Raw genomic sequence first — 23974 nt, forward strand, 5'->3', positions numbered from 1 at the left:
AGCCAGAGTCACCTGAAGTGGCGCAGCGGGGAAATGCTTGACTAACAAGCAGAAGGTTGCTGGTTTGAATCCCCGCTGCTACTATTATCATGCAGCAGCGATATAGGAAGATGCTGAAAGAGGCATCATCTCATACTGCATGGCAGGAGGCAATGGTAAACCCCTCATGTATTCTACCAAAGAAAACCACAGGGCTCTGTCGGCGCCAGGAGTCGACACCGACTTGACTGCACACTTTACCTTAACTATTCATAATAAGTGGAATCTGAGGTAGCTGAAGCTTGGATGATTTCAATGGGAGACTTGATGTGTGGGCACTGTAAGATATTCCCCTCAGGGGATGGAGCCACTCTGGGAAGAGCAGAAGGTTTCAAGTTCCCTCTCTGGCTTCTTCAAGAGAGGGCTGAAAGAGAGTCCTGCCTGCAACCTTGGAGAAGCCGCCGCCTGTCTGTGAAGACAATACTGAGCTAGATAGACCAATGGTCCGACTCAGTATATGGCAGCTTCCTATGCTCCTATGTTCCAGATTACTTCTTGGCTAGCTTGTGCAGGTGCGATGTATTCTGCTTCTGTAGAAGAAAGTGCTACTGAAACTTGTTTTCTGCTGGCCCAACTGATGAGTCCCCCTCCAAGCAAAAACAGGTAACTGCTCATAGATTTTCTATCAGAACTGTCTCCAGCCCAATCTGCTTCCACATATCCAGTTTGGTTGCATCAGAAGTTATTGGAAGTCATAGATTAAGGTATAAAGTTCCTTTTAGGTAATGTATAACCCTTTTCACTGCATTCCAGTCCTTCTGACTTGGTGCTGAGACCTTCCTGCATAAGATCTCAATTGCTGCTGCAATGTCAGGTCGTGTGACAGTGGCAATGTATAAAAATTTCCCAATTACTTTTCTATAGTGTTGGTTGTTTGGCAACGATGTACTCTGTTCTTTGCTTTCCTTTAAGTAACTGGTTTCCATGGGAATACTTTTTGCCTTTGCATCTTTCATTCCAAAGTTCTCTATTATTTCTTCTGTTTTGCAGTTTTGAATGAGTAGCTCCTATCATCTTCTCTTTCTATCTATATTCCCAAGTAGTGTGTTACATTTCCCAGATCTTTCATTTTGAATTGTTGACTTAATGCTTTCATTATTCCACTGTCATCCCCTTCTTGTTCAAAACATATCAGTAGGTCATCCACGTAGATCAGAAGAAAGATCCATCGGTGGTCCACTTTCTTCAAATATAAGCAAGGATCTGTTTTATTTCTGGTTAAGTTTTCATTTATGAGTACTTCATTTATTTTTGCATTCTAGGCCATTGTGGCCTATTTAAATCCATATATGCTCTTGTGCAACTTACATACAAAGTCAGGTTTTTTCGTATTTTTGAAGCCTGGTGGCTGTTCCATATAGATTTCTTTTTTAGGTTTGTCATTCAAAAAGGCTGTTTTTACATCTAGGTGTTTGACATACATTCCTCTTCCAACTGCAACACCTTGTAATGTCCTAATTGTTGTGTGCTTAACAACTGGGGGCAAACGTTTTATCATAATCCTCTCCAAACTTTTGTGAGTAGCCTTTTGCAACAAGCTGAGCCTTGTACTGCTCAATTTTGCCTTCTTTATTATATTAAATCTGGAATGTCCACTTACAGCCTATAGGCTTTCTATTTGGTGGTAACGGAGTAAGCGTCCAAGTATTATTGCTGTGCAGGTACTTCATTTCCTCTTCTGCTGCCTTAGCCCATTTGTTGGCTTCCCCTTCTGTCATTTGCCAGATCTCTTCCCAGGATGACAGTTCAGGTAACCTATTGGTTCTAGCTTTATATGACAGGTGTAGAGGTGATTTACCTTTGTTTGTCCTGGACAATCGTCTTAGCTCAACATCTGTTGATTCTGCTTGCCTCTGCACTTCAGCTGGTTGTATATTAACTTCAACCGCTTGCTCAGAAAGTTCTTCTGCGTCTTTGAGTAGTTCTCCTGATTCTTGTAAAGTCATGACATCCTCAGCAAATCTTTCCTCAAATGTCACGCTGTTACTAATAGTCACTTTAACTGTATCCTGTATTCTATATCCTTTGGAGCATTCATTGTAGCCAACTAGAAATCATTCCACTGCTCTGTCTTGCAGCTTGGTATGTTTGTCTTTGGGGATGTATACATATGCTTTGCACCCAAATAATTTAATATGTCTCACACTGGGTTTTTCTCCATACCACAGTTCATATGGGGTTTTCTTCACTGTTGTGGAGGAGGATTGGTTTTGCAAACATGTAGCTGTGCTTGCTGCTTCTACCTAGTATTTTTCAGGTAGACCTGAATCTGTTAACATGCATCTAATCATTTCTGTTAAGGTCCTATTTTTGTGTTCCACTACTCCATTCTGTTTGGGCGTGTATGGGACCGTTTTGTGATGTTCCACTCCATGAACTCTTAAGAAGTCCTCAATTTTCTTTCCTGTCAACTCATGTCCATTGTTGGTCCACAATATAAGTGGCTTGTGCTGAAATCTGTTACTTGCCATGGATAAATAGTCTTGTAGCTTTTCCAACACTTCATCCTTGTGCTTCATGAGATAGGTGACTGTATATCTTGAGAAGTCATCTATAAAGGTCACTAAGTATCTTTTTCCTCTAGGTGCTGGTACTTGCATCAGCCCACATACATCACTGGATCAAGTGGTTTTGAAGCTCTGGTTTGGCTTGCTTTGGGATGTGTTGCTCTTGTAGCCTTAACTCTGATACAGCAGTCACACTTCATAGTTACTGGAGAGGCTGACAACAGAAGGTCTGTTTTCAGGTGCTGCTTTGCCAGTTCCTTTACACTTTCAGGGTGTCTATGGCCGAGATACCGATGCCATAAGTGAATGCAGTTGTTGTGTTGCTTATGTGTAGTGAGCTTCACCTGCTCCATTGCTGTGCTTAAGCAATACAGGTGTTCATCTACAATTGCTCTGGCCAGGGTTTTTGTCCCCTCTTGGATTGTGCACTCATTGCCCTGGAACTTAATGGTGAGTCCTTTGGTTGCCATCCGCTTAACTGATTCAATTTAACCGAGACCACCTTCCAAGTCAGGAACATATAGTACATATTTTACTGGTATAGTGAGGAGGTCCCCGTATGTCTTGGTGCAGTTTAAAAATCTTTGTCCAATTCCCTCTGCAGTTATACTGCTTCCATCTCTAAGATAAATATTTTCCTTATTGCTTAAGTCCAATTCTGTGAAAAAGTTTCTGTCGCTGGTCATTTGACTAGTTGCACCAGAGTCCACGCACCAGCCCTGGGATAAGTTAGACTGTGTTGTTTTGAAGCATCCACTCCATTCTTCTGTGTCACTAGTTGTAGCATTTGCCTTTTGCTTAGGTGCTTGTGGAGACTTCCTTTGAAGTTTCTGTTGTTCTGCCTTCCATATGGAGAAATCTTTCTTTAAATGGACCTCTTTCTTGCACCGGAAACTTGCTCTTGTTTCCTTGTGTGCCCTGTCACCTACAGTTTTCAGTACAGCTTCTCCATTCTGACAAATACTGTCCTCTATGACTTCCTTTCTGCGCTGGAATTCATCCAAAAGTCGGCCTCTCACAAATTCCATTGTCAGGTCTTCCTCAGGCCTTGTCTCAAGGGCATTAATAAGGGCACCATAGGCATCAGGCAAGCTACATAGTAATAGGGTGACTATGTGACTGTCTTTTATTTCTTCCCCAATTCCACACAATTGTGCCACCATTTCCAGCATTGCATTTATGCAGTCTTGCATTCTTCCCTTCCCAAGTCTCATTTTGTACAGCTTTCTCAAAAGGAATAGTCTACTGTTCAAACCAGTTATTTCATGCAATTTTTTCAGTGCATTCCACATACCCTTTACTGTAGCATGATTCCTTATGTGAATCGATGGTCATCTTCCACTAGTAGACAAATGGTTGCCCGTGCCTGTCTGTCCTTTCTATCCCATTCTTGGGGATTTGCTGCAGGTCTGTCTGAGTTAGTAACCTCCCACAAGTCATCCTTAGATAGAAGCATTTCTACTTTACTCTTCCATAACTGATAATTTCCAGCTGCAAGCCCCTTAAAAAAACAACAACCTAGCTTTGCTTACTTGCATTCAGCAGGCTTTCTCTCAGAGGGTCTGCTTGTGGCTTCTGCTCTTTCAAGGCTGCTTCAAGGTCATTTGCCCTTCAAGGCCATTCTGGGCTGTATACTGGGTTGCTCTGAAGGAGTCTGGACACCATAACCTGTTGCAGAATGTGAGCTGTCTTGTAGTTTTCAGAACAAACACCACCACAAGGTTTAAGACAACTTTACTTGTGAGATAAACACTTAGAGGTCAGTACAGAACTTGCTGACACACACAGGAACAGGAATGAGAAAAGAAAGTCTAGCTAGCCCAACCAGCACAGAGGAAACTACAGTGCCCCCTCTGGCTTCATAGCAGATTACATGCAAACTAAGTTAGCCTGCAACTGTTGCATAACCCAACACTTCTAACCCCAATTGGTAGACCAGCTCTCCCCAGAAAAACGGAACTAAAAATGGTCCTCAAATCACTCAGATCGATTCAAGTGTCTCAAGGTTGATTCGTCAAAACAGCTGGCTTTGGCTGCTGTTTCAATGAATCAAGTCAAGGTTTTTGCAATTTGAGCTCAAAACGAATGGCAAAATCCATTTTGTACACATCCTTAGTAGCAATGAGGGAACATCCAGACTGAGACTGCGGTATGGTGGTGGAGTCATTGCTGAAGGTTAAAGCCCACTACAGTCATGCCAATGACCTGTACACACGCGCCCACACACACATTACTGCCTTACAGTTAAATGTGTCAGGGCCAATGACACATTTAATGTTACATGTAGTTTAGTTGTTCATCTACAGTTACTGAGCTGGGTTTTAACTTTCTCTTGTGCCCTGATTGTTCTCACTTGGCAGCCCCCCAAATCTTGTCAGACCTTTAAAGTGAGGAGGTTGTAGTTTTCTAGGGGGGTTGAAGATGACTGTTACTAAGCTGGACTCTCACTGTGGACTCTTGCTATATCTCTCCTGTATTTCTGAATCAATCTGCTGTCACTTTTCAGGCCAGAAAAATCTTGTCTTATCACAGCAGACTTTTGCACAGTGAGAAAACTGCAGTCCCTATGTGGGCTGGAGATGGTGTGTGTGTGTGTGTGTGTGTGTGTGTGTGTGTGTGTGTGTGTGTGTTTTAAGACCCCCTTTCCCTAACCCCATTTCTAAAGACCCCAGGAATGCATACAGGGGTGGCTCCAGGTAATTACAGGAGGTGCCACAAGAATTCCCCCCCATAAAAGATACACACACACCCCTATAAAAAATATTGGGGCTTGAGTTTTCTTTCTCTTGCAAATGCACTTTGCCAGGGTTATCAAACTAAAATCTGCTGGTGGGCCAGATTGGATTCCGATGCACCTCTGGGGGCTGCACATAGTCTTGCGCTGCCTTCTGTCACCTCCCGCTCACCTCGCCTCACTTTCTGTCTTTCTCCCCTCCCTCTTTCTCTTATTCCCTTTCTTTCTCCATCTCTTGCCCTACTTTTTACACCAAAATACACTAAGGGAAAGATTGTTTTGTGTTGTTTTTTTTAAAAAAGAAGAAATTCTGAACATACCTGCTGATACCAGATATTGTATGGGCAATCTTGCCACTCTCCCCTCTTCCTTGCAGAGGTGATGCTAGGGCCTGATCCAGGGCCTGGGCCTACAGGACCTGGCTGAGGCCCATAGCCTCCCCATAGTTTGATATTTAAACCATTTCATGCTCTCTAAAGGTATCTAATACTCTCCTCCCCACTAATTAAAGGAATGTAAACCACTCTGAGCCATTTTGGAAGGGCAGTATAGAAACTGAATGAATGAATGAATAAATAATAGTTGGCTCCAATGCTAGAAATGATTCTCCTTTTTCTCCTGCATCAGATTTCTCCTGCAATCAATACCCACATAGTTAAGAACCAGTCTGGTGTAGTGTATAGAGTGTTAAGACTAGGGGGACTTGCATTCTCCATTCGATCATGAAACTCACTGTGGGGCTTTAGGTGAGACACTCGCTCTCCTCACAACCTGCCTCACAGGATTGTTGTGAGGATAAAAATGGGGAAGAAGAGCAGGTACACTACTCTGAACTATCTGGAGGAGACTCTTTGGAGGAAGAACAGGCTATGTGTCATAATAAAATACTAGTCAACCCCGCACAGAGCATCTGTGCAGCGCTTTGGGGCCAGCTGTTTCTTCCTCCTGCCCTGGCCCCGGTCTCTCCTCTCTTCCCCTTCTCTCCAGCCCCGCACTCTCTAGCCCTCCTGCCCTCCTGCCCTCCCACTCCTCTCCCCACACAGAGCCTCACCGGGCAGTGGTAGCTGCCCGCCCGCTGCTGTCTTTTTCTCCCTCCTGTCTGCCCGCCCACCGTCACGGCTTTTTTCTCCCCCCCTCCACCCGCTGGCCGCCGCTTTTCTCTTCCCACGCCTGCTTGCCCGCCGGCCCACTGCCGCTGCTTTTCTCTCCCCCACGCCCACCCGCCCACTGCCTCTTTTCTCTCCCCCCCTCCTCCGCCCGCCCACCGCCGCCACCACTTTCTTCCCTTTCTTCTCCTCCCTCCTCACTCCACTGGGCCTCTCACCAGAACTCTCGCAGTGTGTCATGAGAGTTTCGCCGCCAAATCCTGGACATGCATGCTGGCTAAGAGAATTAAATATATAGGTGTGTCTATAACATATACCTATTTATGTTGACTTTTAGCCTCTGCACTCCAATCCTAGACTTGTAAATTCTGAAGCAAATTCCAGTAGCTTTCTTTTTACAACTATCACAGCAGCAAGCATCCCAGTTTGAGCTCTTCTATGAATTATATTTAAGCAAAAAGCATATGCGACAATGGTGTATGTCTATAGACTAGTCTATATGCAGTGTATAGTGTGTGTCTATATATTACAGAAGGAAAAGCCACCAATTTGATTTCAAACAGGATAGCAGAATGTCATATATGGAATTACCCCAATTTCTTAGAATTTAAGGACAAGCAAACGTTTCAAGGGCAAAAGAACCTTTAAAATGAGTTTCCTGTGATCTGATTTGTAAAGCCTTGTTTTGAAGCAAATGTATAAAACTAGGCTTTTGGTGGGGGAGGGGAATGCTTGATGTTCATTTTAATAATTTGTGAAGCTGCTTTCAAGAAGTTGGGGTATTGTAGTCCATTATAAGCTTATTAAAAGACAATATGTATGGCATTTATATATGAACAACTGTTACAAGCACAAAATAAAATAGTAATTATTATAAAGAGACAAGTGGAAGTTCTTTTTCACACAGTGCATAACTAATCTATGGAATTCCTTGCCATGGGATGTGGTGATGGCAACCAGCTTGGATGGCTTTAAAAGGGGCTTAGACAGATTCATGGAGGACAGGTCTATCAATGGCTACTAGTCTGATGGCTGTGGGTCATCTCCAGCCTCAGAAGAATGATGCCTCTCAATACCAGTTGCAGGGGAGCAACAGCAGGAGAGAGGGCATGTGCATACCTCTTGCCTGTGGGCTACCCAGAGGCATCTGGTGGTCCACTGTGTGCAACAGGATGGTGGACTATATGGGCCTTGTGCCTGATCCAGCAGGGCTGTTCTCATGTTCTTATCTTATGCTATGAGAAACATGATGAGAAAGAAGCATTGTCTCATTTTGCTATTTAAACCATTTTGAAATTTTTGCTTAAAAAGCAGCATATATTTTTAATAATATAAGGCAAAGACATAAGAGGCGGGGGAGGGGGAACATGCACACACCTGATTAGAGGTATAAGCAGTTTAAGATCTTCAAACTCAACAGCCAACACATGATAAACCAAAAGGCAGGAACAAAAACAGAACTATTATGTTAGAGCATTTTTTCTTCCCTCTTATTTTTAAAGCTTTTAAAAGAGAAAGGGGGGGGGGCAGGTAGTCTTCTGCCTCTGTGACCAGGTTCTCCCCTGCCCGCCCCCACTGCTCCAAAGCCCACCAGCCACCGCTGGCACACACATGATTCATATGGTGGGGGTGGGGGAGAAATACAGTGGCTTAAGCAAGGGGAACAAATCACACAGAGATGTAACAGATAAGGGTTGGGTTTTTTAATGTTTTACTTTCCTTGAGGGAGACAAACCCAACACCACCTCCCATTCAGTAGCTGCTGCTGCTTCTCCTCCTGGCTTCCTCACTCTGCAGTTACATTCAAATGCTGAGCAGGGAGGAGCACAAGACTGCAGGTGAACCAATCAGGCAGCTGCAGCTCTTGCTGGGAGAAGTCAGGACTAGCAGCAGGAAGGGAAGACCTTTTTTTGAGACTGCTACTGGCAATGGTGGTGGGGTGGAGACTCCTCTTTGCTGGTGCTGGGTGCTGCTGCCTAATAGAGAGATATGCTTCCATTTTGATGGGCGCTGCTGTGGGGGCAGGGGGAACACACAATGGTACCACTGTTCACAGGGGGTGCAAGAGCACCCTGGCAACCCCCACCCCTGGTGTCTGCCCCTGAATGCATAGGGAACACTAGACTAGTGAGAAATGTAAACCAAGGGATAGTATCATGGGGGAGAGGGAGGGATTGCTAGATTTGAGTCAAGGGAGAGATCACGGACGATGGGAGGGCATATTTGGGATTTTCATAGTTTTCCTCATTGCAGACAGAATCCCTCTGGGTTGGGCAGGAAATGAGATGAGATCAGGGGGCATCATCTCATCAACTATGGGGAAAAGGTCATGGTGAGTGAACTTAAGCTACTTTCCCTTCTGGCTCAATCCTGAGAAGAGCTGTACTGTATTGTGTACAGTACTGCTTCTTTGAGAGACAGGACTCAGAAGAAGGCCATTTGAAAGAACTGGGGAACAGTTACATTTTGAAGCAGAAGCCTGTTTGAGTGGTTGGCCTGTGACATCTCTTCAGGAGCCTGAACACTCCTTGGCCCACCGAGACTAGAAAACTAGGAACAATTCACATAGATATTGTCCTTTTGTTCCCCATCCCACCCTATCTAAATTTTATGCTCTGGGCTTTTTCCCATTGAGTTAATAGGAATAGTTGATTTATTAGATAGGTCTACTGTGTGCTGCAATAATGTTCTCCATTATCCAGTAAGAGGTGGGCATTTCTTATCTTTGAGACCCAGAAGAGGTATCACACAGACTTGGAACAGCTTACATTTAAGTATTCATCTCCCCCCCCCCCATTTTCCTGAAATGTGAAGTGCCATTGACCTTTGGAATTGACTTTGGAATTCCTGCTGTTTTATCCTTTATGTTTTTAATGTGGTGACAGGCTAGAGTTGATTATGAAGGAAAGGTTCTCAGAACATACCTAGGCATTATTAGTTACTGCTGCATGTGTTCTAGGGCTCAGCCATAACACAAATTCCAGAACTGAGCTCTGCCACAAATTGAGCTCTGAGTTATTAGCAGCAATAGTTCTGGATATCCAGGCATCCCACCTCTCCAATTTTAGTGTTGCACTCACCATTCCAGAAAGTCTGAAGAGGGTCAAGACAATAGCTTCCCTCAGGTCCAAGGACTTTGGGGCATGGCTATACGCTCCTACCTGGAGGATCGTACTCAGAAGGTGGTGCTGGGGGATGATTGCTCCACCCTTTGGCCCATGGGGTGCCACAGGGATCTATTCTGTCCCCTATGCTGTTTAACGTCTACATGAAACCTCTGGGAGAGGTTATCCATGGATGTGGGCTGTGGTGTCATCAATATACTAATTACATCCAGCTTTACCTTTCTTTTAAATCATCAGACATCAGGGAGGCAGTGGATGTTTTGAACTGGGACTTGGAGGCTATTCTGGACTGGATGGGGACAAACAAGCTGAAACTTAATTCAGCTAAGACAGAAGTGTTCTGGGTTCGTAAAACTGACAAGGTGACACTCCCTCTAAAAGACAAAGTCTGCAGCTTGGGTGTGTTTCTGGACCGATGCTGTCCTTGGAAGCACAGGTGGCAGCAGTGTGCAGAGGTTCTTTTTATCAGCTACAGCTGGTACACCAACTATGACCCTACCTGGAAGAGTCGGACCTGATCTCAGTCACTCATGCTTTGGTAACATCCAGAATGGACTACTGCAATGCATGGGGCTGCCCTTGAAGATAGTTTGGAAACTTCAGCTGGTCCAGAATGCTGCTGCAAGGATGTTCATGGGCACAAGTTGCTTCATGAGTGTCACACCAATGTAGCAGCTTCATTGGTTACCAGTCCACTTCCGGGCTAGATTCAAGATGCTGGTCTTGACCTTTAAAGCTCTACATGGGTTGGGGCTGGGGTACCTGTCAGACCACATATGCCCATATGAACATGCCAGGGCCCTCTGCTTGACATCTCAGGCCCTGCTCATGGCTCTGCCACTAAACAAAAATTCCTGCTCCCCCATTTAAAATAAATACATTAGATAGATCATTTAACGATACGATAGATCATTCCGATACTCCAGTAGCCCACTGTACAATCTGATATCTGTCTTACACCTAGTAGAGGATAATTAATTAACAGCCCTCCTCTGTTGCCATCAACAGCCTTTATGCAACTGAGGACCTGACTGGATGTTATATAGGGCTCCATGTTTGGAAACATGTTTTCCCACCCTGAAAAGTTGCTATAGATGATCCAATTTAGATCGGGTCCACAGAGGGGGACTGACACTTTGCTCCTGTGCCATGACTCCCTCCTTGAGATTGTCATTTGCCAGTTAGGGAAAACTTGTGATGCCGTGGTGAAGTTTGGCCCTAAGAAAGTAAATTGGCACATAACAAGGGTGTTCATGACTTTATAAAACATTTTTCAGTATCACATAATAGGTAGTCAAGCAACTATTCAATTAATATTTAACAGGCATCTTAATCCTACCTCCCACAACAGCATCCCTTCAGCTTTGAGGAAGGGTGATGCTGACAGAGGTGATGGTGTCATAGGAAGTAGCTATGTGGCTTTGAGGTCCCTTGTGGCTTTGAGGTCGTTATGTTACTGAAGCGGCATATGCTACAGCAGCTCCCGTGATATTGACATACCCCCGAAGTGGGCCCTTGGGCCCCCTTTAAGGCTTTTCTTTCCCTGTGATGGCCTTGTACAGCCTGCAAACCTTTATGATTTTCCTGAGCAATAGCCACATCAGCACTGCAAACCTTTCAGTAATCTGTCTGCCGCATGAATATTTCCAATCAATATTTCATTTTCAGCAATTAGGATTCAATTACTGTAGAGGACAAAGTATCCCAAATGATTAAGCATTATTAAGCAAAAGGCAGGCCAAAAGCTGATGATGATTTGGAAAGTTTTTAAATATTCCATTCCATAATACTGTACTTTTTTAGTTGATTGTTCTCAAAAGTTAAATCTGGATATCGTTAAATTCACAGTGAATTGCTATTTATTGGTTATTTTAAATTCAGATCATTTTAGCATAACACTCAGTTTATTCGTTCATGGAAGCATAAGAAAAAGAATTAAAACAAATAGGAACTGGATTATTCTGTTATGGGTAATGCCACTGTTAAGCACTACAGTGGTGACTTAATTAGATGTGATTCTAGAAAGCCAGTTCCAGACAGTAACTGTCATCTTACATCACTGGAATTAAATACATCAGGAATGCCCTTCAAGGAGTGTGGGATTTCCCCATTACCAGCCATTTCAGGTTTCAGAAGCACCTGTATCTCTGGTTATTAGAAGGACTGCGACATAAACACAAAGTGCTCTTATAAAATCCATTTGCTGATGTACTGTGCAACATTCTGTCTGCCTTGCAACAGAGCATGCACGCAATTGCATGAGAGTGTGCAAAGTCAGTTGCATGATTGACTGGCATTGGAAATAACGGTCATTGGTCATGCAATTGCATTTGTGCAAGTTCCCACATTTGCACAAGAGAGCTCTTGCACAACTGAGTGCATGTTCCATTAAAAAGCAGATGAAACTGCTCAGTATATTAGCCACTGCTTTCCTTTTTAATTTTGATATATCTGATGGTAGGCATTAAAAAAATCTTGCTATAAATCTTTCCGCTGCTGCTAAGACCAGAAATGGCACTACGATCCAGATCTTTAAAACTCTTGCATTTTCAAACTTTGATGGCCCAGTTGCTGTTCGTAGTTGCCAGGGTTGAGGTTTGCCAGTGATGCTGCTCCTTGACAAATACTTAAATACCTTTGGGTTGCTATTGCTGATGTGCCTTAGTCTTGGAAAGATATCTTTCCATGTAATTATTCCCTGGGTACAGAAGTCCAGCTCACAAGGCATACCTGTGGATAATGAGGAGGAGCAGATTCCAGTGATCAGGGCTAGAGGTGTGCATGGATCAATTTTCAGCGGTTCAATTCAAATTCAGACCAAATTCCAACTGAACTGCTGGTCTTCTAACCAATTCCGTCGAACCTTCCGGTCCATTTGATGGAACTGGTTTGAGCCAAAATGAGCATCCGTGGAGGCCAGGTCAATTCAGGAACTGCACTGCCACCATGCGGGTAGGCTGCTGGGGGAAGCACTGGATCAGTAAGGTAACGCATCTCATTGCCACTCTGCCCCCCTTTAAAAACCTGTTAAAGCCAGGATTCCCCTTTGTTTGTAAAGGAAAATCCTCACTGGATTCCCCTTTATAAGCAAAGCCCCTTGAACTTCCGAACCAGTTGAACCGTTCCACCATGGATCGGGCTCAGTTCAGTTTGATTGCAGACCGGACTGCCTCTCCTGGAGCCTCGTGATAGAACTGTTGAACTGGCCCAGTTCGTGGTGGACCGGTTCACGATTGAACAGTATTTCCTTCCTTCCTTCCTTCCTTCCTTCCTTCCTTCCTTCCTTCCTTCCTTCCTTCCATTCAATTTCTATACCGCCCTTCCAAAAATGGATCAGGGCATTTACATGGAGAAATAACATTTCCCCTCCTTTACCCATTTAAAAATGTGGGGAAACTATGCAAGCAGTTTGCCGTTTCCCCAGTTTACAAAGTACATCATTAGTAAATAGGAGCTGGTGGAGGGGCAGGAAAATGGAGCAGGGAGGAGGATGTTCACCCATATTCCCACATGGTTCTTTGTTCCACGTTTTCCTGCCATCTGGTATAATTTGGTCCTAGGCTATAAATCTGGTTTGAATTTTTCCTCTGCCATGAACTCACTAGATGGCCTGAATCCCATGTTCATATCCTGGCTTGTTTATAAATTCCAGTTAAAAGAACTGGAGATTTGCTGAGAGGAAAGCTGGTCTTGTGGTAGCAAGCATGACTTGTCCCCTTAGCTAAGCAGGGTTCACCCTGGCAGCATAAGAAAGGGAGACCTGATGTGTGAGCACTGTCAGGTATTCCCCTTAGGGGATGGAGCCACTCTGGGAAGAGCAGAAGGTTCCAAGTTCCCTCCCTGGCATCTCCAAGATAGGGCTGAGAGAGACTCCTGCTTGCAACCTTAGAGAAGCCACTGCTAGTCTGTGTAGACAATATTGAGCTAGATAGACCAATGGTCTGACTCAGTATATGGCAGCTTCCTATGTTCCTATAGACTTCAAAGTGGGTTCAGACTGCTGGATTTGGACATTGCAGCAGATCCTGGCTTCTTCTAAAACAGAAATGGAATAGATTTTAAGTTTCCTTTGCATGCAAAGAAAGAAGGGAACACATGATCCTGAGACTCATGAACATCATGTGGAACCATTATTAAACCATGTTTCCACATGATGTCTGAACTAGGCCAATGAGACTGTCAGTGCTGGCTCACGGGGTTGTGGTGCCCTGGGCCAATTTTACTCTCGCACCCATCTCCCATTTTTAATATAGTTTTTCTTTTTAGTTCAACCATGACACCCACTGGGTGACTCTGGGCCAGTTGCTTATCTCTCAGCTTAACCTTCCTCACAGGGTTGTTGTGAGGATAAAAATGACTGCTCTGAACTCCTTAGAAGAAGAGCAGGATATGAACGTCAACACATACACACACCGTTCAAAATCAGTCGCTTGTCTCCCCACATTTCCCTATGTAAATAAGACATTCTGTCTTCTCCTTTGCCATAATATCGGATACACATACAGTTGAATCCCCTCACCAACACACTCACAAGTTGCAGCACATGTTGAATCCCCACCCAAAAGCCTTTCCTTCCACACCAGCCTTGCAGTGTGGGAAAAGGTCAGCAGCCACCCCCACCCCCAGTTTCACCCTCCCATTTGGCATTGTGATGCATTAAAATGCAGTTGAAAGGGGAAGAGAAAAGTAAGTGGGGGAAAAACATGTGGTAGAAAAAGGGCAGGAGAGAGAGTGAAAGTGAGGAGGAAAACTGTCAGAAGACAACAGAAAAGAGATAGAAAATAACAGGGAAAATAACAAAATGCAGGGATGGTGTGGTGGGGAGAAGAAGCAGGCTATGGGAGAAAGTCCAAAGAAAAGAGCAAGGCAGAGGCAGGAGCAAAGCAGAAAGAGCGGCAGCTGCACCAGCAGCAGTCTTAAAGGGAGAGAGCCCCATTGCTCTGGCAGACCTCGCCTGCTCCTACCAAGGGCTGAAGCCTGGTATGGAGAGAAGGTGGGATTAAAAAAAAAAAAAAAAAAGGGTGGTGGGGATGATGTAGCCCCTTTGCTTCCCAGATGCCTTGATTGGCTGGATGGACTGACCAATCTCCTTCCATGCTCATTGCTCTTTGGGGGTTTTATCTTTAAAAGACCAGAGGATTCCATCCAGTGGCTTCAATGGGGGGGGCATTCCCCCACATCAGGACGCCCATGGATATAATGGCAGCTGGGCGCACAACTGGAAGAGTTTTTTCCCCCACCCCAAGCAATTACAATAAGGCAAGCCCACCCTTCTTCCTCTCTCTTTCCCTGCGACTCTCACTCCTCTTGAAAAAAGCAAGAGATTCTCGTTTGTCCCTCTGTTCCACTCCTTCACACCTTCTCCTTTGTTGCTGTCTGGGACTTTTACACACAGCAGGCTTTATGGCTGGTTTACGGGGAGGTTTACTGCGAACTCGAAGTTGTCCCCCCAAATTGACACAAATAGAGGATTTTTTTTACCCCAGATATAAATCGGGCTACTCTAACGTGCAGTGAAAAACCCATATTGTGTGTGAACTGCTCCCTGATAGCTCACAGGGACTTTGAGGTAAATCTGGCCGGTATGTGAACGCACCCCCTCCATTCCGGAGGAGATGCGAGTTAAAGGGCTTTAAAAGCCCCGTGTGGAAAACTTCCTGGCTGGCTCTGACGGGATGCTGACACGTGCTTGTGTCATGTTGCTCACTCACTCTCACTGGGCAAGAGTTCTGCCTGCTATGGTTGGGGAGGGGGGAAGCGACTCGGGCTGCTCCTCTGCCTCCTCCGCTCAGTCTCACCACCTGCCCGACCCCTGGCCTCACCCAGCAAGTGAGTGGGGTTCACTGCAGCCAAGCTGGTGGCAGCAGGCAGCCGCGAGCTGGCCTGGCCCCACTCTGCCCTCAGGCTGGCTGGCTGGCTGGCCGGCAGCTGCGGGTGGCAAGACGACACTGGGAGTGGTTGGGAACATTACGGTGCAGGTGCCCCTAAACTGACTGCACCCCTGGCCTGTGCCATTTTGGTCCCTGCCTTAAGCCGGCCCTGGAGACTGTGGTGCAAAATGAAGAAGTAAATACAGCTTGGTTTATTTTCTGATGATTTAGCAAGCACTAGCAGGGCTAGTGCTTGCTAAATATGAATTGTTTCTAAGCTCAGTCGAATCAGAGCTAGCATTATTATGGGCAAATCAACTTCCCAAGTGCCATTTTTGCAGTCAATTTGCAGAGTCTGCCTGCAAGCCACGCTAACAACATAAACAGCTGTCAACCTTGATGTGCTTTCTAACTCACTTAACACATTAGGGTAACAGAGCTGGATTAAATGAATGTTTGATTTTGTATAACAAAACATCTCTGTTTGTCCTCACAAATATCCATCACATAAATAGATATTTATATTACCTGTATTTCTCAGGTAGACCAATTAAACATTCCTAACATTCTCTTTCACTGTATACATTCTAATCTGAGAGTAGGCAGTATAGTCTTCAGTGAATGACCACTGTGAAAACTTGGTGTTGTGGGGTTTGTTTGTTTGTTTGTTTGCTGATTAGCAACTCACTAGACTACAGCTTGGTGTTTCATTAGACAAAACAAATAAGCTGCCAAACTTCTTTTTGCTACTTGTTCTGCTGTGTCTGCCTCCTATTATCAAGGGCCCAATATTAAAGAAGCTTACTGAAGTATCCATGTTTTTGGTGTTCTTTCCTGAGGTTCAATCAAAGTTGTCCCATATGTAAATTCACAAACTCCTCCATTAGGGGCCATTTCACACACCACGGAAAGGCAAACCTTGGATATACGGAGCAAATAGCAATTGCATGCCAATCATGGCTCCTTGACAAATGTCTCTATTTGAGGAGACACTAGACACACGAGGAGACGACCCCCCCCGGGGAGGCTGAAACAAGCCTCCTGGCCCAGGGGGTCTCTCCAGAATGCCCCGCGCACTTGCACGGGGCATCCTGGAACTTCCAGGGGCCAACTGGCCCCCAATCCCCGCCACCCTTGCCGGCTCTGTGACAGAGCCAGCAGTCATGTGGGCGGCTGATCTGGCCACCCAGGGATGGCTCCCAGCCTGTGTGTGGGGAGAGCAGGCTAAACTCGCTGTCCCCACACTACCCCGAATGGCACTTCACACCGATCATGTGAAGGCGCCTCACTGTATGTTTGGAAACATGTACTTGTTGCATTCACATTTTACGTTGTATATGTTTAGGCGTAAAGGGCCTTAGATATGCACTAAAAATGGCTCCTAGAGTGACAAGTGGCTCCTAGAGGAGCGATCTTCACTATTTTTTCAAGCAGGGGGCCACTTGGGCAAAACTTTCAATGTGAGAGCCATTTCCCACCCTGCTGGCCCCCATGCTGTCCTTTCCCCAGCACTGCGGGGGGACTTTAAGAGAAACCGAGCCCTGTTGTGCCCCAGTGCCATCTTGGAAGGTGCACACAGAACAATGGGAAGTGTCCAAGTGACTTTCTGTGGAGGACTCCGGTACATCTATAGAGAAATCACTTGGAAAAACACACTTTTCAGCTCTCCAAGCGGTGCTGAGGTTCAAAAAGGCTCTATTTCCTTAAAGGAGCCCCCGCCCCACACACTAGGCAAAGTGCAGCACTGGAAATTGTCACCTCCACATGGTGCCAGGGGGTGGTACAGAGTATTTGGCTTAAGCTCTGCATAGATCTAATAAACAATTAGTCCAGAAGCAGCCCTTAGGTCAGTGGGGGCTGCCACTGACTCCTGGGCCTTGCAATTAAGAGCACTGCCCTAGAGCACAGAATGTGGAGAGTCCTAGTAATGATTCTAGCAATGATTTTGGCTCCCTTAGTCTGCCTGGATATTGCTATTCTATGTGTTGGCAAATCCTAGTGGAGCCAATGCGATCCTGTAGAGGCATAGAGAGAAAAACCTGCAGGATCAGGGCCTGAGGAGGTTGAAGGTACAAGAAAACTTCACACTCCTAGTTCTCTCCTTGCTTAGGCAGGAACCTTGCTAGGGTAGGAACCATGAAAACTTTGGTTTTCATTTGACTTTGCCAATCAGCTGAATTCATAACTTGATTTTTTTCATTTTGAATTATGTGTATTTTGATTTTATATTATTCCCATTTACATATCAGTAGGGCTGTGTATGAGTAGTGTGTGTTATGTGTATGTCTTGTACACAATACTTTCTCCTAATTCCTAAAGTTAAACACCTGAAAAAAAGTTAATTACAACTTTGAAACTGCCCAGCTTGCCTGAAATTGTATTGGTATCCATTCATTTTCTTGCACTGGTTTAATAAAATTAACTTGCCATTTTAGAAATGGAAAGTTTTCTACAGAATAATATAGGGAATGGAAAGATTTCTGGAATATTTTCCATTTTAGAACAATTTGCACATCACTGCTTGCCAGATGTTCTTGTTCGCATCAATGGTTCCCCCCGCCGCTTAGCTGGTGTACATAGTTTTTAATATCTGTCACAGGTGGCACTGGAGTAGAGCCTGACTCTATGGAGCCTGAGGGACATGGGGAGTACAATGAATAGCAACCAACTCCTCAGTTCTGACCTTGACATTGCACTCCTTCCCTTGGACGCCCTGATGAAAGCTAAAGCCCTGAAGCTTCAGCTCAAACCCTAAGACCTGGCAACCCTATATAAAGGCTATACAAATACTTGGTACTGGAATGGAAATGCTAACTGGGGCTATATTTTACAGGGTTTCTTCTATGTACTGTAGATCCTGCTGCACACAGGAACAGTCTTAGCAAGAGCAACCAGGCCATTGCACTGGGACCTGCATTTCCCTAACAGTCCACTGCTGCCATTCACCTAATAATTTACATGCAGGGGTGCTGCTTGCTGCTGACAATTCCCTCCCTTGCACCGCCAACTAGTCCTGAAAGCCCCAAGCATGAAGCTAACTGGGGTGGGTGGTGGGTGGGGGGGAGAGTCTGACTGGTAAAAATCACCAAGAGTTCCCAGATGCATGTACGTGGGTGTTCAGATATGTTTGTGACAAGAACCACCAGTGCGACAATAGGTACAAATGTAATCTGGGATGCTTCTCCTACTGCAGATGAAACTGAGACATACCAAGAGCCCCTAATTAATGTGTACATTATCCCCCTCCATTTCAACTTTTTTAAGACCCCAATTTATCCTTTAATCCTACAGATTAATCTGTAAGCAAAGAGGACAGGTCTCCTGTACCTTTAATAGATGCAGAGAAGTGGGAATTTCAGCAGGTGTTGCTTTTCCTCCCCCTACATGACAAGCTGCAGCTGCTGCAATTCCCTCTTCTGGGCATCTCTTGAAGTACAGGAGACCATAGGATTTTTCTTGCTCTCTCTCATAACACTACTAGATATAAATTCTATAGAAGGGACAGGGAGGGGAGGATTGTGGGAGGAGTGGCACTGTATATCAAAGAAGGGATAGATCCCAATGAACTAGAAAACCTGGATGGACCGGAGTCCTCCACAGAATCATTATGGGTAACATTACGAGGACTGAAAGGAAATGTTTTACTAGGGATGTGCTATTGTGGATGTGCCTCCAGATCAAACTGCTGAGAGTGACCTGGAGTTGCAGAAACAAATCAGAGAGGTATCAAAGAGAGACAGGGCAGTAATAATGGGTGACTTCAACTACCCACACATAGACTGGGTAAATTCACATTCACAATGAAAGAGAGGCCAGATTTCTCGACGTGCTAAATGACTGTGCCTTAGAACAGTTAGTCGTGGAACTAACCAGAGAGATGGCGACCTTGGATTTAATCCTGAGTGGTGCCCAGGACCTGGTGCAAGATGTCAGAGTTGCAGAACCATTGGGTAACAGTGACCCTGGTGTGATCCAATTCAGCATATATGCGAGTGGAGAATTGTCAAGGAAGTCCAACACAGATGCGTTGGACTGCAGGAAACTTCTCAAAAATGGGGGACTGGTAAGAAGGAAGTATAAAGGGAAGGTCAGGAGGGTCAAATCATTCCAGAAAGTATGGAATGTATTTAAAACCACAATACTAGAAGCACAGTTTGAATGTATACCAAGGAGGAGGAAAGATACCACCAGGTTCAGGAAGACACTAGTGTGGCTAACTGGTTGAGTCAAGGAAGCTATAAAAGGGAAGAAGGCTTCCTTCAGAAAGTGGAAGTCCTGCCTAAATGAAGAGAACAGGAAGGAACATAAACTGGCAAAAGAAACGCAAGGAGACAATAAGGCAGGCGTGGGGAACCTTGGCACTCCAGCTGTTTTTGGACTACAACTCCCATAATCCCCAGCCACAGAGGCCAATAGCTAGGGATTATGGGAATTGTAGGCCAACATCTGCAGGATTGCCAAGGTTCCCCATCCCTGCAATAAGGGATGCAAAAAGAGAGTTTGAAGAGCATATAGCTAGAAGTGTCAAGGGGAATAACAAAAGCTTCTTTAAATATATCAGAAGTAGGAAACCTGCCAGGGAGGCAGTTGGACTCTTAGATGGCAACCAAGATGATCAAGGGCCTGGAGCACCTTCCTTATGAGGCAAGGCTACAGCATCTGGGGCTCTTTACCTTGAAAAAGAGGCTACTAGGGGGAGACATGATTGAGGTGAATAAAATTATGTAGTGGAGAGGGTGGACAGAGAGAATTTTTTCTCTCTCACACACAGAACCAGGTGTCACCCCATGAAACTGAAGGTTGGGAAATTTAGGACTGACAAGAGGAAGTACTTTTTCACACAGCACATAATTAATCTATGGAATTCTTTGCCATGGGATGTGGTGATGGCCACCAGCTTGGATGGCTTTAAAAGGGGCTTAGACAAATTCATGGTGGACAGATCTATCAATGACTATGAGACTGGTGGCTGTGGGCTACTTCCAGCCTCAGAGGAATGATGCCTCTCAATACCAGTTGCAGGGGAGCAACAGCAGGAGAGAGAGGCATAAACATATCTCTTGACTGTGGGCTCCTCAGAGGCATCTGGTGGTCCACTGTGTGAAACAGGATGCTGGACTAGATGGGCCTTGTGCCTGTTCCAGCAGGGCTGTCGTTATGTTCTTATGTACAGTCACCCAAGAAAATGGGTTGGCAGTAGATTCAGGAAAGATAAAAGAAAAATCTTCATATAATTAATTTATGGGATTCACTGCTACTACAAGATGTTGTGATGGCCATCTGGAGCAACAACTAGAGTCTAGTTTGGAAGAGCAAAAGCAAAGAAAGTTATTTGGGAGGGAGGATTTTGCTAAATATGAAATACTTAGAGAGGTAAGGTGATTAATGCTTTGTTTATTAATGCTTATTAATAAAGCTTGCTTGATATCTTCAGACTTATCCAGAAAATGGGCCAGATTCCTCCTAGAAAATAATGTCTTTCTGAATTACATCAAACCTCCCAGTCTGCTTTCCTGGCTAGTTTTCTCTTCCTGTCCAAGACCATGTGCCAGGAAAAAACTGGGTGGCAAGAGAGGTCATTACCAGGCCAGCTGAAATCTGCAGGGGAGATAACCCTGCACCTCCCTGTACTCACCCCACCCAGTAAGTAAGCTGAGAGGTTGGCCTGGCTCCTGGGAAACTGAAGGAGTCTCCTGTGTACCTGGCTGCACTGGCCTCTGCTGCTTGTTCTGGGGTAGAGGAGTGAGTGAGAAATGGAGGCCTTTAAAAAATAATTAAATCAAGCGAGAGGACCATAACATACTATGACTGTATTTTCTGACACTTTGCTGTAAAGTTTCGATATGGTGGATGGTCAAGTGGGGAATATTGGTGGGGGCAGGGAGAGTGACAGCTTCCACTTGGAGACATAAGGTGTCACACTGGAGATGCTTGAATGTATCTATCAAATTGTTGCTAATAGTGCTTGGGGGGGGGACCTGCTTCAAACTGTGGCTGCAGTGCAGGGTGGGGCAGGGGATTAATCCTTCACCACACGGCATGGCCCTGCAGCGACAGCACCAGAGAAAAATTGAGGGGGAGCACGGAAGGGGCAAAGTGCATTTATGGGTGGGCAAACTGTGTCCCACATAGTAGGTTTCTGAAACAGAGATGGGGGAGAGGTGGGGGGAAACGAATGGTTTGGGGGAGCACTTGCTGCTCTTGCCCCCTTTGTGGAGCAAGTTGTAGACAAATCATCCATTCCAGGCTATGAGCCTCTGAACAATAGGAAATCTCAATGGTTTCAGGGCAATTGGTGTAATATTCACTGTGTTGCCGAGACTCATTTTCCAGGCCTATATGCATTGTGAACAAGTTCCTGTAATTGTTGTTTGTATGTATAATTCAAAGCACCAAAATAAGACGAGATGTAGATTTATTTCATCCCTTGATACAGACTGAATGGTTGTACAAATTTTACTTACTGCTAGTGTTAAGAACTGCGCTTTTTTGGTTTTGCTTTCTCTTTTCTCTTTTCTCTGTGGAACCACTCGTGTTGCCCTGGTCTAAATTATCCCCCTGGAATTGCTATCATTGCATGGTTGAAACCATACAGTTGCCGTATTGCTCTAGGTAAGCAAGACCAAGGGACAGCCTGCAGTCACAGCAGGGATCCTGCCCCCATTGCCATTCAATGGTAATAGCCAAGTAGTTCATATAACTCCCTCCATGCACCGTCACTGTTTCCTAATTATTAAATATAAACTCCTATTTCTGTCCACACTGGAATTGATTTTTTAAAAATAAAGATAATCAAAGCCATTTGGAACTTGTTGGAAAGGCGCTCACCACAGGAAGGAATCTAATTATAAAACTAAAAGGTTCCCAAGCATCTATTGTGTCTACTATAATTACAATTTTAATATTGTAATCTAATCAACTATTAAAAAGTGCTCTCTTAATTATGTCCACTGTTGCGACACTGAAGATTGCAGAACAGAACACTGTGTTTAGAATTTGTGCAATAAGCCCAAGGCAGCTGTATGACACATAATGTTATGGTTACTGTAGCATCAAATTTCACCATAAATATTTACAAAAAAGACCTAAATGGCCAGGGGACAAATGAAGTAATTTAAAAGTAACACGAACTAGTAGGACAGTTTCTATAGTGGAGGCAGGGGTGTCGCTATCATTGAGCAGATGGGTTCAAGGAACCCAGGCGCCCCAGCTCCTGTGGGGCCCCTCAGCTCCACCCCTTCCTATCCCCTTCATTTTCTCCCTCACTCCAAGGGGCCGCCAGGGAAAGGGACAGACATGGGCCCCCTCTCCCCTTATCCTGGGTGGAGGAACATACAAGGATTGTCAGCCTACAGAAAGACTTGGCTCATTTAATTAATGTATCTTTACTATGAACTAAATGTTTCCAGGAACTTGATCTATTGTGTTTTTTCTTCCCAGCTCTTCATGAATTCCCTAGTGACATCTTCACGAATGAGCACCGGCGGCATGGAGCGGTATTGTTGCACGCCTTCTGTGTGAGTCATTGTTGGGCTATATAGAGATAAATAGATAGATATAGGTTGGTTGGTTTGGTTGGTTGGTTTCAGATTTTGCTTTTCCCATGGGGTGCATGGTGGCATGCAAGTAATAAAGATATACAACAGCAAACATGATAATTAATAATACCAATCTGCAGCAATACTCAGCATTAAGATTCCTTCAAAAATAAACATCTATGAACAGCTCTAACAGTTAGGAAATTCCTCCTAATGTCTAGTCGAAATCTGTTTCCTTCTCATTTCAAGCCACTTGTTCTAGTTCTTCCCTCAGGATCAACAGAGATCAAGTCGGCTCCATCTTCTGGGAGGCAGTCCTTCAGATATTTGAAGACAACTGTCTTATCTCCCCTTAGTCTTCTCTTGTCATGGAAGTTTTTCACACAGGGCTTTTAAAGGCCTGTAATTTGCATCTCCTCCGGAATGGAAGGTATATGTTCACATTTCAGGCAGATTTACCCCAAAGTCCCTGAGAGCTATCGGAGAGCACTTCACACACAATTCAGGTTTTTCACTGTGCAGCCCGATTATATCCAAGGTTAAACAACAACACTTTTTAGGTCAGGTTTTGGGGATAACTTTGAGTTTGCAGTAAAGCCTTGCAGAAAACTCATGGTAAAGCCTGCTGTGTGGAGAACTCCACGGTGAATCTCCCAATAATGCAGCATGGGAAAAGTTGTAGTTTTAATTCTCCCAGATCCCAGGATAGCCCATCGAGCCTACAGTTTGGCAGTAGTTCATTTCCCTGCTTTCCCTCTCTTTTGCATACACTTTTTGTGTTTGTAAGGAGTTTCCTATGTGATGATCATCCAGCCCACTGAGAAGTGATTTGCTAAAGGACTCTTGGGCGTTTCTAGATGACCATAAAGTGTGGGATCTGCAAAGCTTTTGCAAAGCTTGCAAATAGACAAGTTTGAAGCACGATCTTACTTCCCTACAGAAGCTCCTAAAGGCTTCCTCGTTCCTTCCTAGTACTATCTTACCCTCTGAACATGTGCTACGCAGGGACCTTGCACAATTTTTGCAGCACTATCTTGCATAGTGCAAGCTCTTAC

General features: G+C 44.8%; 1 protein-coding gene across 2 annotated transcripts in view; it reads left to right on the top strand.

The window, feature by feature from the left end:
- SLC24A3 (solute carrier family 24 member 3) overlaps positions 1 to 23974 on the top strand; it is a 277690-nt gene that overhangs the window by 153601 nt on the left and 100115 nt on the right. For both annotated transcript variants that reach the window (XM_053251024.1, XM_053251025.1), the window contains exon 3: positions 22822 to 22898. In XM_053251024.1, the coding sequence (XP_053106999.1) occupies positions 22822 to 22898 (77 nt within the window). The remainder of the gene's footprint in view (positions 1 to 22821; positions 22899 to 23974) is intronic.

This window comes from Hemicordylus capensis, chromosome 4 (genome assembly GCF_027244095.1).
Source record: "Hemicordylus capensis ecotype Gifberg chromosome 4, rHemCap1.1.pri, whole genome shotgun sequence".
NCBI classification, from domain to species: Eukaryota; Metazoa; Chordata; class Lepidosauria; order Squamata; family Cordylidae; genus Hemicordylus; species Hemicordylus capensis.